The 17665-nt window shown below is 41.1% G+C and overlaps 1 protein-coding gene across 2 annotated transcripts in view; it reads left to right on the top strand.

Moving 5' to 3' along the window:
• dync2h1 (dynein cytoplasmic 2 heavy chain 1) overlaps nt 1-17665 on the top strand; it is an 836995-nt gene that overhangs the window by 155953 nt on the left and 663377 nt on the right. For both annotated transcript variants that reach the window (XM_068033753.1, XM_068033752.1), the window contains exons 35-37: nt 1278-1460; nt 5723-5946; nt 12170-12279. In XM_068033753.1, coding sequence (XP_067889854.1) covers nt 1278-1460; nt 5723-5946; nt 12170-12279 — 517 coding nt within the window. The remainder of the gene's footprint in view (nt 1-1277; nt 1461-5722; nt 5947-12169; nt 12280-17665) is intronic.

The following is a 17665-nucleotide window of genomic DNA, read 5'->3' as shown; positions in this document are numbered from 1 at the left end:
ATATCAGCTTATGCAATTAAATATTCTAACCAAAATGTGATACTGATTTATAATAGAGAACAACATCATACTACATGGTCTTTACTAATTAGCCACATTTTAAATAAATAGTTAATTCAAATGAATCTGGAAAGAAATGGATACTTATGCCCTTTCCTGTGGTTGTTCATGAATGGTGTATATTTTTCAAGAAACCTAATTAATATAGTAGAGCCTCAGTGGAAAAACTCCAGATAGCTTTCACATCCCTAAGTAGGGAGGGGAAAAATGAGCCAAGATCCGTGCTCCTGACTTCAATTTGGATATTGCTGGAGGAAAATGCTGACCTGTTTAGCCATCAGGGTGGGATTAAATTTGATGGTTGGGCAAGGTACTAGGAGACTTTTCCCATCTGTGGAACTATACTTTCATGTGAGCCATTAGTTTAAACTATATTAACTGTGATGATGAGTGAGGCCATATTGAGGTATGTCCTTCGAGTTGTTTGATTGGTAGCATATCCTGTGGGGAACTAAAAATATGAAGAAGGTACTTTCCACTCTAGAGACTTTAGTTAGGTTTGGTAAGGCTGTATGTCTGGCTTTGGAAGAGGAGGATTAATGTAAACCCAGTGTTACTGGGCTGGCGGGAACATTGAAGTTGAGAAAAAATGTTTGCATATGGCGTTTTGGGGATCACTATCCCCTGCTGTGGATAGGTCAAACATACAGGTTTCTTGTACTTCTTCAAAGCTGTTGGTGCCCTTCTGGAGAATACTTGGGAGATCTTTAAGATTTTTGCGGCAACAACCTCTCCTTGTACCCTCAGAAAGAAGTTTGAAGGAATTGTTCCTGCTTTACTCTAAATTATTCTCTTTGTGGTGCCTCAAAGCATTTGAATTCAAAAAATTCCTGATATCCGTGCTATCTGGTGACAAATGATTGCGTGGACAATATAGGAATGGCTAATTATTTGGACCATGTATTGATCAGGGGTCTGTCTAGTAAGATCGATCAACAGAGATCCATCTGATTGGATCCTTCATTGAAGTCAAATGTAGCTATACTGTTGTGCTTTATGATGATCTGGCTTCCATCAGCTTCAGAGTTTAGAATGTCAAAAGGGCTATTGTTCTAAACTAGACTTCGGTAGGTGCTAGCATAATTACAGTTAGCAATGTGACAATAAACCTTTACTTGTAACAATGCACCCCTGCTATATTTGTATTAAATTTACCACCTTACTTTTCAAAAAAATTAGCAGAAATGATCTTTGATCTCTCATTCTTGTTCCTAAAGGGCATAGATGTGAAGTCCATGGGCCGAATTTTTATTGGTTTGGTGAAATGTGGTGCTTGGGGCTGCTTTGATGAGTTTAATCGTTTGGAGGAAGCTGTACTATCTGCTGTTTCTATGCAAATTCAGGCTATCCAGGATGCTTTGAAAAATCACAGACAGTTCTGTGAGCTGCTTGGGAAACAGGTACATTGTTTCTATCATACTGGTTTTTAAATTCTCAGAATACAAATTGTAAAATAAAAAATCCTAATTATTTTTGAAACAGCTGTTAAACATCAATCAATAAAAAAGTAAATGGTTCTTGTATTTACTTACGTAGTGAACTCCACAAACAGCTACTCTGAAGGAGTCTGTAGGAAATATGTATTGCAAAAAATAATGTGTATACCAAATGTGAAACTCCAAAAGCACCTTGCACACAATAAAAGCATATTTACTTCGTTACAAATATTCTGGTATACTTTTTAAAAAAAAAAAGCTAATTGAATATGCTGAGTCTTCAATTAGAATTTTTAAAGTTTTAAATGTTGCTCATCTGCCATAAAAATGAGGGAAACCCTAACTCATTGTCCCTTTAAGACTATTCATTTTTGCAGTAACCACATGAAGACTTTAATTCAGTATGTTCCATTAGCCATATTTATCTTCAAAGGTTTGGTGGGGTGGGGATGATGGGGGGAGAAAAAACTATAACTTTTCTTTCTACCCTGCAGTTTGTATAGGGCTTAATCTGGATTTGCCCCATAATTCTCTTTATCCCATCATTGATCATAATTCTACTGTTGCTGAAGACACTAGTTGGAACAGGAATTCAAAGTAAAACTTAGGAATGCATAAAAAATTGGCTGTAGGATATGAAGCAGCAGGTACTTGTTTTGGGAGTTACATCCGTGTGCTTCAAGAATTAGTGTTGAGACACCTCCAGCTTCTGATTTATATTAATAGCTTGGATTCAAAAACTCAGTGCTAACTGGTCAATTTTGCAAATAATACCAAAGCAGAAAGAGCAGTTGAATCTGAGGAAGTAGTCTGCAAACCATAAAATTGGCTTTACAAAATATGTAAATGGATGGACGTTTAAACGGTTGACATGTATAATGGATAAATGCAAAATTACTGCACATAAAAAGAATAGATGACGATCCATGAATGCTGCCTTAAATAGTTGAGACCAAGAAACAAACTCAGTGGTCTGTAAGTGGTTGGCATGCCTATCAATTCAGGAAGGGATACCCCTTTCCATTCTGCCTTTTAAGGTCTGGATGGCAACAGTCAGAGTCTGCAGCTGCACTTACTGGCAGGTAGACTACAATGCCGTGAAACCAAGAATTGTGGTGCAATGGATGTGGGTAGTGGATGCCTGCAATTTCCCTGCCACCTGCTGCATACCTGCCACATATTTACAGAAACTGTCCCTAGAGTCTGGGAGCATAAGAAATTAGGAACAGATGTAGACCATTCAGCCCCTTGAAGGTGATCTGGCATTCAGTTAGATCATAACTCCATTCACCCAGTTTTGCTGCATATCCTTTGATACTGTTAGCTAACAAAACTCTATAAATCTTGGTCTTTAAAGTTTCAATTCACTTTGCATCCACAGCCTTTTGGAGAGAGAGTTCCAGATTTCCACTGCTGTTTATGTGAAAAAGTACTTCATGATTTCACTGCTAAATAGTCATAAGATTATGTCCCCTGTTCTGGATTTCCCACCAGCAGAAATAGTTTCTCTGTATTTACCCTATCAAATCCCTTTATCCTTTTATCCATTTAAGAAGGTCAATTGGATATTGCCTTAAACTCTAAACTCAAGGGAACACTAACCAAGTTTATGCAACTTGTCCTCATAATTTAATCCTTTAAGCTCTGATATTCTGGCAAACTTGCTCTATACCTCCCTTCAATATATCCTTCCTGAGTTTCAGTGCCCAAAACTGAATGCAGAACTCCAAATTTCTAGGCCTCTGTTTCCTAATGTTACGACCTCCATGAGACAATTAACGTTAAAATACAAGATATGAACCCCCAGACCAATTTAAAGAATTACACAACAAGATTTCATGTTTTAAGACTTTTATTATAACAACTAAACTAAAAGAAATTCCCATTAACTATATAGTACTTTGTAACTAGCTAATACCCCAAATTACAACGAAAGGTATTTTCTTTACACAGTAAAATACTTGAAAACCTCACACCACACTTATACATTACACAGTCCTCTTTGGTGAAATCTTTGCAGTTAAAAGTCCCAAACTCCTCTCAGTTAAAATGGGTTGGATCTCCCAGACTTTTTCAAAATTAATGTCCTCTTCGCTCACTTCTCCAAGCACTTCTGACCTGGACATCCGTGAATAAGGCAGTTCCTGGTTACCCTGTTGGTCCAATACTTCTCCACAAGCTTCAGTTTTCAAAATGGGTTCAAGTCTTCACAGCCTTTAGCTGTCTCTAGCTTCTGAGAACAGGTGTTCCCTCTCAAGGCTGCCACTGCTGGTTGTCTTCCTTACCGCCTGCTCTGAGGCTGCTACCTCTGGGTTTCCTTCTGGCTTGCTGTCTGCCTTCAGAAAATCTGTTAAATTTATCTGGACTCAAAAGTCAATAGCTTATTGTCCTTTTCCATTATGCAAAGGCCAGATGTCTGGTTTCATAGAGCCAACTGGGCCGTCCATTGTTCCCAGGTGTTAACAGCTGGTTGGTACATTTACATCTTCAGCAGCACTGACTCCTTGGCCGGAATTTTACACCACCCCAGTGAGCCGGATGGTCCCGGGGGTGGGCGGTGGCGGAAAATGGAGCGGGAGGCTCCTGGACACCTTCCCGACCCGCTGCCGCCTCCGCCCCACTTTACATAGGGCGGTGGGGGGGTGGGGGGGCGGTGAAAACATGCCGCCTGCCCCAGGCCAATCAAGGCCCTTAAATTGCCAATTAACGGATACTTAAGGGCCTTTGCCCACCTCCATGAGGATTTTACCCGTGGCAAACGGGCATCCTGGAGACGGGAAAGGCCCCCCAGTGAAAGATGGTGACCTCTCAGCGTCCCGCGGGTAGGCCCTGACAAACGGGCATGGGGTGCCCACTTGAGGGCTGCCCCCGCTTCCCCAACCACCCCAGGACCCAAGACACCCCCAAAGGGCCACGCCGGAGCCAGACTGATTACTCCCGGAGAGGCAAACCAAACCTACCTGCACTCCTGGCTCCATGTCCTCGGTTAAGCTGCAGTCCTAGCAGTGACCACCGCTCCCGGTGGCGCTGCTGGGACTGTGAGCTGCCGGCCCAATGATTGGCCGGCTGCTCACTGAGCCGGGACTTCCTCCCTCAAGCGGGTGGAAGTCCCACCTCGGAACAATTAAAGCCTGGGGACCCACAAACTGTGGAACGGATCTCCAGGCTAGGCGGAAGCGGGTTCGCCACCCACCTTTACATCGGTGGCCAGCTCTCGTCCACCCGACATAAAATCCAGCCCCTTGTTTGCGACTTGAAAGTCTGGGAGAGTGAAATCCCTTGTTCTTCAGGTCTTACCCCTACAGTCTTTTTTTATCCAAAAGAAGTCTTTGATCTGTGTTCCTTCTTGTCCTGGTAAGCAAGATTTCTGTCTTGTCCTTTCTCAGAGTGGATATGAGGTCACCTGACCTTCAGACTCCATCTTAAATTTTGAAAATCACACTTTTAAAACATAATCGTATTACAAAGTCCAGGATTCATGATACCTACCTCTCAACCAATTACCGATCCATGTCACAAGATTACCTCCAACTTTCATGGGCTTTCATTTTTTGCAAATCATGTGTGCCATTCAGCATTGGAGCATTTATGGCATGCACTATAGGGTGAGGTAACGCAGATTTGCTACAGGGTCAGATAACGCAGATTTACTATAGGGTAAGGTAATGCAGATTTACTATAGAGTGAAATAGCACAGATGCAGTAACCCCATTCTGCTTTATTTCTGATCCAATATCACCAGGAAGGTGCTGGCCAAAGTTGATTTAACTTCCTGCAAGGGAAAGTAATTGAAAGCAAAACCATTTTACACACAACAACCAATAGCCAAGGCACTGAAGATTTTAATGTATATTTTAAATATGTAGTTTGCTTTTGCATATAGTAAATAAAAAATTGGCCACATATCTAATATTATGTGCAGCTGTCAACCTTGAGTTCAAGTTGTTAACTTACTTATTCTTGTAATGACTATGAATTACTAAATTAGACATTGCATTGTATTTTCCATCTACCACTCATTCTGCAACTCGCCACTTTCAAATTAAATTTTTACAGCAAAATGAAAGTGCATGGTGATATCTGTTGTTCTATTGTAGTTTGTAACAGTTCCAAGGTTTGTCATTCAATAAGAGTTGCATCACAATATATTTAAAAAATTTTTTCCTTAAACTAATATCTCATTATTTTAGTGCACAATTTTATAAATCGTTTTTTTGTAATTTTAGGTTGATCTTGATCCAAACTCTGGAATATTTATTACCATGAATCCTGCTGGCAAAGGTTACGGAGGACGACAAAAACTCCCTGATAACCTGAAACAACTTTTTCGGCCTGTTGCCATGTCTCGACCTGATAATGAACTTATTGCTGAAGTGATTCTTTATGCAGAAGGATTTAAAGATGGCAATATGTTGGGCAGGAAATTAGTGGCCCTCTTTAATCTGTCCAAGTATGTATTCAAATAATACTCTTTATTTCTCTGTAATTAAACTAAGTTGTAATTGTAAATATTTACACCAAAAATCAATTCAACTCCATCTTGAAGCACTATCTTTGACATAACAGCAAAAAGAACAGTTCAATGCATAATTTATAATATAATTTTCTTAATCGTACAGTAATTATGTATGGGGTATGAATATCTGTATTCATAAAATAATTCAGAAGATGCCATATATTCATCTAAGCATTTTATTTCATGCAGTGTTTGAAATTTTATGTGTTGTAGGTGTTTGTTTTTTATAAATCTACTTGCATTATTTGTCTTGTCTTCAATGTAGAAAATGTTGCAAGGCACTTCAGAGGTATAAGCAAAACAGAGGCAGAGTCAAAATGAAAAATTAGGAGGGCTGTCCAAAAGCTTGATTGCTCAGAAAGTTGGGTTTTAAAGAGGGTCTTAAAGGATGAGAAGGGTGTAGGGAGGGAATTCCACAGGATACGGCAGTTAGCTGAAAGCACAGCTGACAGTGGTGTGGTGAAGGAAAGAAGGAGGTACAAGAGACTGGAGTCATTGAAGTCTGAGGCACTGGGAGACCAGGAGCCAATATAGGTTGGGTGAGAACAGGTGTAACGAACGACTTCATGTGGGATAGGACGTGGGTACAGAGTTTAGAATGAACTCGAGGATATGGGTGGTAGGAAATGACAAAGACAATGAGGATGAACTGAAGTAGGGATGGAGGTGGGTGATGCCATGGAGGTGGCAGTATATAGTGTTCATGATGGAAAGCATATGGGCTTGGAAGTTCTCCAGGGTAGGCAGGACAGTGGAATTGGAAACCATCTGAGATGGTGGCCAAAGAGAGGAATGGAGCTGGTGGTGAGGGGCCAAAGACAATGACTTCAGTCTTTGCAGTGTTTAGCTGGAGGAAAATGTGACTTCTTGGAGACTAGATGTCAGACAAACACTTTGACAGCATAGATGTAATGGAGAGGTCAAACACTAGAGCTGGTTGTCGTTCTATGATTGAATGAAATGGTGATCTGTGAGAGTTAGGCATAGTTCTGGGAGGGTACACACATTTGAAGACCTTGGAGAGGAGGGGCAGTTTGGAGAGAGACTGTGATTGAAGAGGGCAAAAGTGTTGAGGGTGGATTTTTGAGGTTGGTCATGGTGGTTTTGAAAGCTTGGGGGATAGCACTTGAGAGGGCACCATTTATAAAATTCTGCTCAAATAGGGGTCAGGAAGGGTCCTTAAGGATGAGGAATATAATGGGAATTTGGTGAAGGGAGCAGAAAGTAAGTTGTATGAATGAGGTAAATGTGGAGATGGAAGGAGGTGATGGAGCAGAAGATAAGTAGAGATGATGGTTCAGGAGTGGTTTGGGGGTAGGATTTGCTTAGTAGGCAAGGGGCAGGGAAAATCAGTAGAATGGATGGTCTCTTTCTTGGAGACTCTGAGTTTGTCATACTTATTAGAGGTAAAGGAGAGGGGTATTTTGGAAAATTGCACATGCCACTCCACTATTTAATAAAGGTGATAGAGAGAAACTGGGGAATTATAGATCAGTTCGCTTAACATTTGTTCTTGGGAAATCACTAGAGTCCATAATTAACAAAAGAGTGGCTGAACAGCTTAAAACATTTCGGCTGATTAGAGAGAGCCAGCATGGATTTGTAGGTCATGCCTGATAAACTGATTGAAATTTTTGAAGATGTGATTAAAGTATTGGACAGGGGAATATTCATTGATGTTATTTATATGGGCTTCTATAAAGTATTTGATAAAGTGTGTCATATTTATAATGAGCTAAAGTGAAGCTCGTGGAATTGAAGGCAAATTATTGACCTAGTTAGGAAGTTGGCTGAGTGGCAAGAGACAGTGTAAAGGGATAGGGCAGGTGCTCAAACTGGCAGAATGTGACTAGTTGTGTCCCACAGTGTTGAGGTCTTAATTATTCACTATGTTTAGGAATGACTTGAATGATGGGGTAGAGAGCCACATGTCTAAGTTAGCTTATTTGAGTTTTTTTAATTCATGGGATTTGGGTGTGTTATGATCAGGTGAGAGAGGTGTCTGGGGTTCCCTTTCAGCTTTCACCTGGTCTTACTGTAACAGGGTTTAATTTTAAACACAGTGTATTTTATAGCACCCCCCTTGGTGAATCCTTGTTCACCGCTTCCAATTATAAGGCAAAGAAACCAGCACAAACAGTCTTTCTTGGGTTTAAAGAAGATAAGTTGAAATTTATGAAACATAAACTCTAATTTGGTTAGCGCCTACGGACACACGCTGCGCCCCATGCTAGCATGCATACATGATGCATGCAAATAGAGACAGAAAAGAGCATAAGAAAAATAAAGTGGAAAGGTTTGAGGCAATATCTGAAGAGTTGTTACGCTTCTTCAAGTTCACTGTAGAGTCCTTGATTGTAGGTAGTTCTTGCTTTTTGTTGGGGCCCAGAATTCTTATTAAACCTTATTCGCTGTAGGAGACTTTTCTCTCTTGGGGTTCATGTGTCTTCAGTGGATTCAGAGGCTTGTGAGAAAGAGATGGGAGCAGACAGGAGAGATCTTCTCAGTCTAGGAGCAAACCGCTTTCTGCCTTCGAACTCTCTGTGGCCAGTTCACAAGAAAACCCTGGAACAACCAGGTAGTCATGTGACCAGCTGGTCTAACCAGTCCTGGCCTTTGTGTATTGTATCCTCCTTAGCAGGCCCTGGAATGTGCTTCCTCACCTTCAATGTTTTTTTTCCAGCCAAGGCTGATCTGTTTAAGAAGTAATTTCCTCGCTCCAACAAGTTTAAAAAATCAATGTTCATGACTAGATTGAGGTGCCTCATTCTTGGTAGTTGGGGGCCTAGCATCACTGGCATTTCCAGCATTTATTGCTCACCCCTAATTGCCCTTGAGAAGATGGTGGTGAGCGACCTTCTTGACAACTTGTTAGGCCGTTTCAGAGGGCAGTTAAAAGTCAACCTCATTGCTGTGGTTCTGGAGCCACATATAAGCCAAACTGGCTAAGTACAACAGATTTCCCTCCCTAAAGGTTATTAATGCTCCAGATGGGTTTTTATGACAATTCAGTCGTCACCATTACTAACACTAACTGTTTTTTAAATTCAAATTTATTTAATTAACTAAATTTAAATTCCCCAGCTGTTGTGGTAGAATTTGAACTCCTATCTCTGGATCATTATTCAAGGCTGCTGGTTTACTAGTCCAGCAACATAACCACTATGCCACTGTTCCTTTGAAGCAAGGATAGGTGGCATTGTAAGCAGTGTCGACGGAAGCATAAAATTACAAAGATATTAATAGATTAAGTGAATGGGCAAAGCTGTGGCAAATGAATTTCAATATAGGCAAGTGTGAGGTCTTATACTTTGGGCCAAAAAAGAATAGATCAGAATCCTTTCTAAATGTTGAAAAGCAATAAACATTGGATGTCCGAAGGGACCTGGAGGTTCATGTACATAGATCATGATGTAGGTCATGAGCAGGTGCAGAAAATAATCAAAAATGCGAATGGAATGTTGGCCCTGATATACAGAGGGCTAGAATTTCTTATCTACGGCTGTTAGATAAGTCTCTAAATTCACTTGAAAAAGCCCTTCAAAACACTCCTACAGGGGATGCAGAGACCAAGTGGGCCCACATCAGAGACGCCATCTATGACTCAGCAATGACCACTTATGGCAAACGTGCGAAGCAGAATGCAGACTGGTTTCAATCTCACTTTGAAGAGCTGGAACCTGTCATAGCCGCTAAGCACATTGCACTGCTGAACTACAGCACCTATGCAGCCAGAAGCACAAAGAACAGTCAGGCGCTGCGCAAATGACTACTGGTAACACCTATGCAGTCATATTCAGCTGGCCTCTGACACCGGAAACATCAGAGAAATGTATGATGGCATTAGAGAGCTTTTGGGCCAACCATCAGGAAGATTGCCCCCCTCAAATCTAAATCAGGGGACACAATCACTGACCAACGCAAGCAAATGGACTGCTGGGTGGAGCACCACCTAGAACTGTACTCCAGGGAAAATGTTGTCACGGAGACCGCCCTCAATGCAGCCCAGTCTCTGCCAGTCACGGATGAGCTGGACGTACAGCCAACAAAATCAGAACTCAGTGATGCCATTGATTCTCTAGCCAGTGAAAAAGCCCCTGGGAAGGACGGCATTACCCCTGAACCCCTGAATTACACCCTACGAACTGCTTTGCCTGTGCTGGGATGAGGGAGCAGTACCACAGGACACGCGCAATGCTAATATCATCACCCTCTAAGAACAAGGGTGACCGCGGTGACTGCAACAACTACCGTTGAATCTCCCTGCTCAGCATAGTGGGGAAAGTCTTCGCTCAAGTCGCTTTAAACAGACTCCAGAAGCTGGCTGAGCGTGTCTACCCTGAGGCACAGTGTGGCTTTCAAGCAGAGAGATCCACCATTGACATGCTGCTCTCCTTTCGCCAGCTACAGGAGAAATGCCGTGAACAACTGATGCCCCTCTACATTTCTTTCATTGATCTCATCAAAGCCTTTGACCTCGTCAGCAGATGTAGTCTGTTCAGTCTACTAGAAAAGATCGGATGTCCATCAAAGCTACGAAGTATCATCACCTCATTCCATGACAATACGAAAGGCACAATTCAACATAGCGGCGCCTCATCAGACCCCTTTCCTATCCGGAGTGGCGTGAAACAGGGCTGTGTTCTCGCACCTACACTGTTTGGGATCTTCTTCTCCCTGCTGCTCTCACATGCGTTCAAGTCTTCAGAAGAAGGAATTTTCCTCCACACAAGATCAGATGGCAGGCTGTTCAACCTTGCCAGTCTAAGAGCGAAGACCAAAGTATGGAAAGTTCTCATCAGAGAACTCCTCTTTGCTGACGATGCTGCATTAACATCCCACACTGAAGAGTGTCTGCAGAGACTCATCGACAGGATTGCGGCTATCTGCAACGAATTTGACCTAACCATCAGCCTCAAGGAAACGAACATCATGGGACAAGACGTCAGAAATGCTCCATCCATCAATATCGGCGACCACACTCTGGAAGTGGTTCAAGAGTTCACCTACCTAGGCTCAACTATCACCAGTAACCTGTCTCTTGATGCAGAAATCAACAAGCGCATGGTAAAGGCTTCCACTGCTATGTCCACTCTGGCCAAGAAAGTGTGGGAAAATGGCGCACTGACACGGAACACAAAAGTCCGAGTGTATCAAGCCTGTGTCCTCAGTACCTTGCTCTACGGCAGCGAGGCTTTGATAACGTATGTCAGCCAAGAACAACGTCTCAATTAATTCTATCTTCGCTGCCTCCGGAGAATCCTTGGCATCAGGTGGCAGGACTGTATCTCCAACACAGAAGTCCTCAAGACGGCCAACATCCCCAGCATATACACCCTACTGAGTCAGCGGCGCTTGAGATGGCTTGGCCATGTGAGCCACATGGAAGATGACAGGATCCCCAAGGACACATTGTACAGGGAGCTCGTCACTGGTATCAGACCCACCGGCTGTCCATGTCTCCGCTTTAAAGACGTCTGCAAACGCGACATGAAGTTCTGTGACATTGATCACAAGTCGTGGGAGTCAGTTGCCAGTGATCACCAGAGCTGGCGGACAGCCATAAAGGTGGGGTTAAAGTGTGGCAAGTCAAAGAGACTTAGCAGTTGGCAGGTAAAAAGACAGAAGCGCAAGGCGAGAGCCAACTGTGTAACCGCCCCGGCAACCAAATTTTTCTGCAGCGCCTGTGGAAGAGTCAGTCACTCTAGAATTGGACTTTATAGCCACTCCACGCGCTGCTTCACAAACCACTGACCACCTCCAGGCGCTTACCCATTGTCTCTCGAGACAAGGAGGCCAAACAAAGAAGAAAGAAAGAAAGACTGATTAGCTGGTCTTTTTGATAAACCACCAATTTATAGCCTGTCAGTGTCTCATGGAATATTCTACTGCTTTCTGAAGTCTAGGAGATTGAGAGGTTTGTACATTGAGTAAGCTAAATATAGTAACAAGGGTTTCTGTTCAATCCTTTGGTTCTCGAAGTGCCCAACAATTTGTATTGTAAAGGTACAGCACGTTATAAGGTCTAACTTACGGGATTGATATTTGGAATTGAAACCCTCAAAAGTATGACTAAAAGGCCCAAAATATAATGCTGTAATAAATAGTCTACACAACAAAATTGTTTACTTAAATTTTGTTTTTGGCAACATTTCAGAGAGCTTCTGACGCCACAGCAGCACTATGACTGGGGTTTGAGAGCACTGAAGACAGTCCTTAAGGGATGTGGAAATCTGCTTCAACAACTGAAGAAAAGCACAAGAAAGGGTAAGGCACTCTAGTTTTTTAACAAAGCTTATAGCAATATCTATACGAGTGCAGGAAGTGTCGTGGTTGACAGCTAGATTTTCATGTATTAATTGTTGTGTTTGAAGCAACATACACTGTTATTTGCTCATTTAAAAGTCCTGTGATCAATAAAAAGAAAAATGTGCAAATGCTGAAATGTGAAACAACAACAGAAAATAGTGGTAATACATAGCAAGTTCTTTAGTATCTGTAAATGGAAGAGTTAAAATGAGTTTGATGGGCAATATTCATAGGAACATAAAAATAGGAGCAGCAGTAGACTACATGGCCCCTTGAGCCTGCTCCCCATTCAATACGATCGTGACCGATCTTCTGCCTCAACTCCACTTTCTTACCCTCACCCCATGTTAATTGTATATTCCTTGTATTTAATTGTATGCAGGTGCTGGGCATTATCTGGGGATTTACTTGTTTCCCTGCAAATAGGAACAGACTGAACTGTGGTGGTTGGGTCAGGATGGTCATGCTTGCAATCTGTATCTCTGTAATGTTTAAATAATTAAATAAATAAGTGTGTGAAGATTGGCTTTAGTTCCATCCTTCACCACCTGGCTTTCTGGAATATAACAACCCATATCCCTTGATTCCCTCCCTATCTATCCCAGCCTTGAATGTACTCATTGGGCATCTATAATCCTCTGGATAAGTTTGGTGGGCTGTAGGTGCAGATAACGACAAGGGAATATGATATTGTGGTGATCACAGAGACCTGGATCAAAAAGGGCAGCACAGGGTACCAAGTATTTCTCGATACAAGATGTTCAGGAAAGATAGAGAAGGAAAGAAAGGAGGAGGGGCAGCAGTATTGATTAAGGAGAATGCTATCGTGCTGGAGAGAGAGGATGCCCTAGACGGGTCAATGACACAATCTATTTGGGTAGAATTAAGAAACAATAAAGGTTCTATTACACTACTGGTGTATTCTAGAAACTGCAAACTAGTGGGAAAGATATAGAGGAGCAAATTTGCATGGAAAATACAGGAGGTGTAAAATCTATAGGATAGTGATAATGAGGGACTTAAAGTATTGTGATATAGACTGGGATAGAAATAGTGTAAAAGGAAGAGAAGGGGTAAAGTTTCTGAAGTGTGTTCAGCAGAATTTTCTTGATCCTTCTGTTTCTGGCCCAATGAGGAAGGAGGTATTGCTGGATCTGGTTCTGGGAATGAGGTGGGTCAAATGCATCAAATGTCAGTAGTGCTAATTCTATATTAATTGTATTTAATTTTATACAAGTGGTGGGCATTAACTGGGGATTCTCTTGAGCCCTATTAATAGACTAAAACTATGATTATAAAAGCAAAATACTGCAGCTGCTGAAAGTCTGAAATAAAAACAAAGTGCTGGAGATTTGAAATAAAAACAGAAAATGCTGGAAATACTCAGCAGGTCAGGAATCATCTGTGGAGAGAAAAGCAGAGTTAACGTTTCAGGTCTGTGACCTTTCATCAGAACACATAAAACCTAAAACTGTGGTTGTTGGATTAGGAGATGTATGCTTGTAATGTGTAAATCTAAATAAATATAAAAGTGTGTAAAGATTGGCTCCAGTTCTATCCTTTACCAACTGGCTTTCTGGAATATAACATGGGAGCAGAGAATTCTTGACTATAGGTGAAGATTGGAAGTTAAGAAATAAAAATCAGACAGAAAACTACAATCCAAGTAGTCATTGTGGAAAACAGTAGAAAAAATGTTTTAATTGCTGAGGTCTGATTACCCTCTAATGTTCTTGGCTGAACCATATAAGCAGTGGAAGAATCAAGTGGATAGGTAGGCACGAGTTATGTGCCTACCAAAGAGGAAACAAGGTATGGCCTTGGTCTTGTCACTTCCTACTGGAAGTAAAATCAGAAGTGAAGTATTTTGTGAGCTGGATGCCCATCAGTTGAATAATGGTGAAGGTTTGGACCTACTATTAGAGTTCTTGGATGAAATTTACAAGAACTCTAATCAGTTAAATGCCTATGAGGCATGTCCAGACTTTTCTAGATTTGGAAAATGGAAGGTCATTCCATAGAAAAAATGTCTCATGGACTTTAACACATTGTATAAAAAGATTAACAGAATTCACTTTGGGGATCCCTGGATCAGATCTAGCAGTTAAATTGCTGGATTGTGCTAAGATGTCTCATATGGACAGGATCCTGGTTCTAACTGGTATTTGGTTCTCAGAAAGTGAGACCCTGGTGGATCAGATGTCTGCTGCCTTGAAAAAATTCCTGGGAAACAGTCATTTTCTTCATCCTTCATGGAACAAATGGAACCTTCCGCAATGATCCAAAGATTAGAGGATTCAATGATTGCCAGATTTCAAAATGGTCCAGATACTGGATGTAGACGTCAATACAATGGAAGGGTTAAAGGCAGACAGAATGAGGAGAAAAGCACCTTTAGCAAATCTGGCTATTACAGCAGAAGACAGAATTGGAACAGCAATAATCGGCTAATGAATCCAAGGAATACACAAGGAACAGTTCATAGGTGCTTCAGGTGTGACTTGAAGTATCATTATATGGTGAACCGCCCAAAGCAGAGAGGCAGGGTCCTCAAAATGACACACAATGCAGAGAATTCTGAGGAAGATGATAATTCCAAGCAAATTATACTGGTCACAAGGAGTTTTAGTCCTGTGATGAATGTGTTAGTCGTGGACTTCTTTAACTGTGCAGTGCTAGATAGTGTGTGCACTTTGACAGTATGTGGAACAGATGGGTTAAAATGTCATCTACATTCACTCAGTAGTGAGGATTGATGCAAGGTTAAATAATATACAAGTACTACTTGTTTTTGATTTTGTGATAACATATTGAGGTCACGAAAGAGAGTTTATAATTCCATGTAAAATAACTGGAATAAGCCATTTTATAAGTAGTGATGTAGTTTCTAGTGAGATAGCTATGTTGTTGAGTAAATCTATGAAAAAGGTACAAATGAAACTTGAACGTAGTGCATGATAAGGCAATTGATTTTGGAAAGTCAGTGCATCTGCAGTTTACCCAGTATCCCTTTAACAAAACCTGATGTGTCTAATCAGAGTGTTAGACATGCATTAGTGGCATTAGCTGATAAGAGTCAGAGAGGGAAAAAACAAATTGTCTTGAAGTTACACAGACAATTTTCTCATTTTACTTGTCAAAGGTTAAAAATCCTGTTAGAAGTGCAGGATAGTTGAGAAGAGTATATGAGGTTAAAACAAGAGATTAGTGAGAAGTGTGAAATCTGTAAAAGGTATTGGAGGTCATCGCCATGTCTTATTGTAAGCCTTCCATGTGACCTTAATGAGGTAGTTGCCATGGATCTAAAGATATGGGACAAAGACAGAAATATTTTCTTTCTACATTTTGTAGAGCTGGTGACCAAATGTAGTCTGTCTACAGCAATACTTAATGACAAAAGGGTTATAATAAACAAAAACATGGAACAATGGAAAGGGACATCAGCGAAGTTTCTGACTGGCAAACTCCCCTCCATTATCAGTGATGAGTTCAGAGACATGTATGAAAACATGAACATTGTAGTCATGAATACCACAGCTGAAAGTCCTTTCAGCAATCAACTTGGGGAAGGGAATCATCCGGTGATCAATGGAATACTGCATAAAATCTTAGCTGATCAACCAGACTGCAAGTCGAAAACTACCTTGGCATGGGCAGTTCATGCAAATAATTCACTCCAGGTTGTTGGGGGGTATAGTCCCTATCATTTAGACTACAGGTGAAGTTCCAGATTACCTTCTATTCTTGTGCGATAGTCTTCCTGCTCTAGAAGGTACCAGAATTAGTTTCATTTTTTTTCTGCGCATTTAAATACTTTACATGACATGCAATTAGACAGGTTTTCTGCAAGGCTGACGTCTGAGAAAATTCCATTGTGTTCTCAGGCATTGTATAAGACCATCCGAGACCAAATTTAATTCAGGAGATTGGGTGTATTATAAAAGAGAGGGTCAAAGAGAATGGCAAAGCCATGGTAAGGCAATAGGTCATGATGGTCAACACTACTTATCAAACATGGCAATCAAAATGTTAAGACTCGTTCCTAATGGTTAATTAGAATTAACCACAAAATCTCAGACACTGCCCTGTACCTCAAGTGCTCGTGTGTTTTTTGATGGAGGTCCTGAGGAACAGAATATGGAAGATCAAGGGCTGGATAGTGGTATGTGAGTGATCATGACACACAGGACAGAGCTATTACAGAAAAAGGCCAATTGTCCAGAATGGTTAATCGGGTGACATATATTTTGGAGGGGTCTAGTGAATGAAGTAATGAGACAACTGTGGGACGTGCAGGAAAAGCTACTGGCAAGTTTAAATATCGGTTGAATGTTCAGGACTGGCAGAATGGGGTGTAAGATTGGAGACTAAGAAAATACAGTGCAAGTACTGATAGTGGGTCTGGAAGTGACTGTTGCATCAGAAAATGATCACTTACTGGCAAAAGAGCCTCTGATAGTGCAAGAGGGCGATCTCTCAGTGGTAGACCTGACAGACATAAAAGTGCAAGGAGAGTGCTTGAGTAAATTACACAATGAAATAAAGGCCACAGAACAGTCTCGGAACAGAACTTGAAGCAGAAGCCCTCATGATCATGAAGGTTTGGTGGCTACCAATAAACTTGAGGATAAAATAATAAGAGGCAAAACTAAGAGAATTAGATAGTTGAGAGTTTGGAGTTTATTCTCCGGTACCAGATAAGTGGCAACTAGCTTTGCCATATAGGTGGATTTATTCTGAAAAAGTCCATACAGGTGGGATTTAGAAGGCTAACACAATGCTAGTTGCTCGGGGTTTTGAAGAGTAGCTGGGTTTTCCAGATGTTAGAGCTGACTCGCCCGTGCCTGGAAAAGCAATCTTGAAAATCTTTCTTGCTCTTTTGGTTACATATTCATGGGAATGTAGACCAATTGACATAAATGCTGCCTTTCTGTAGGTAAGGTAGTATGTTTCAGAGAGAGGTGTTTCTGAAAACGCCGAAAGAGGCGGCAGATGGAGAAGAAAAACTAGCGAAATTAAACAAATGTGTCTATGGCCTGAATGGTGGCTCCAGGGTGTGGTATTTTTCAATGAAATCTGTTCTGCTAAAATTCAACTAAAAATAGATCCTGCTATGTTTTATTGTTATCATAAAGTAAAACTTTCAGGCATCTTCATGATGCACATTGATGATTTATTTTGGGTTGGTACTACTGAATGTGAGAAATGTGTCATTAATAAGATGAGAGTAGAATTTAAAACTGTGAGTCAGGCTTATGAGGCTTTTAAACTATATTGGTTTCAATATTAAGCAGTATATGTCTGGAATAACTTAAATCAACAATCCTAGTGAGAGAGTGTTACT

This window comes from Heterodontus francisci, chromosome 6, assembly GCF_036365525.1.
Source record: "Heterodontus francisci isolate sHetFra1 chromosome 6, sHetFra1.hap1, whole genome shotgun sequence".
Taxonomy (NCBI): Eukaryota; Metazoa; Chordata; class Chondrichthyes; order Heterodontiformes; family Heterodontidae; genus Heterodontus; species Heterodontus francisci.
Note: the sequence above shows the minus strand (reverse complement) of the source record. Positions and strands in the feature narration are given on the sequence as shown.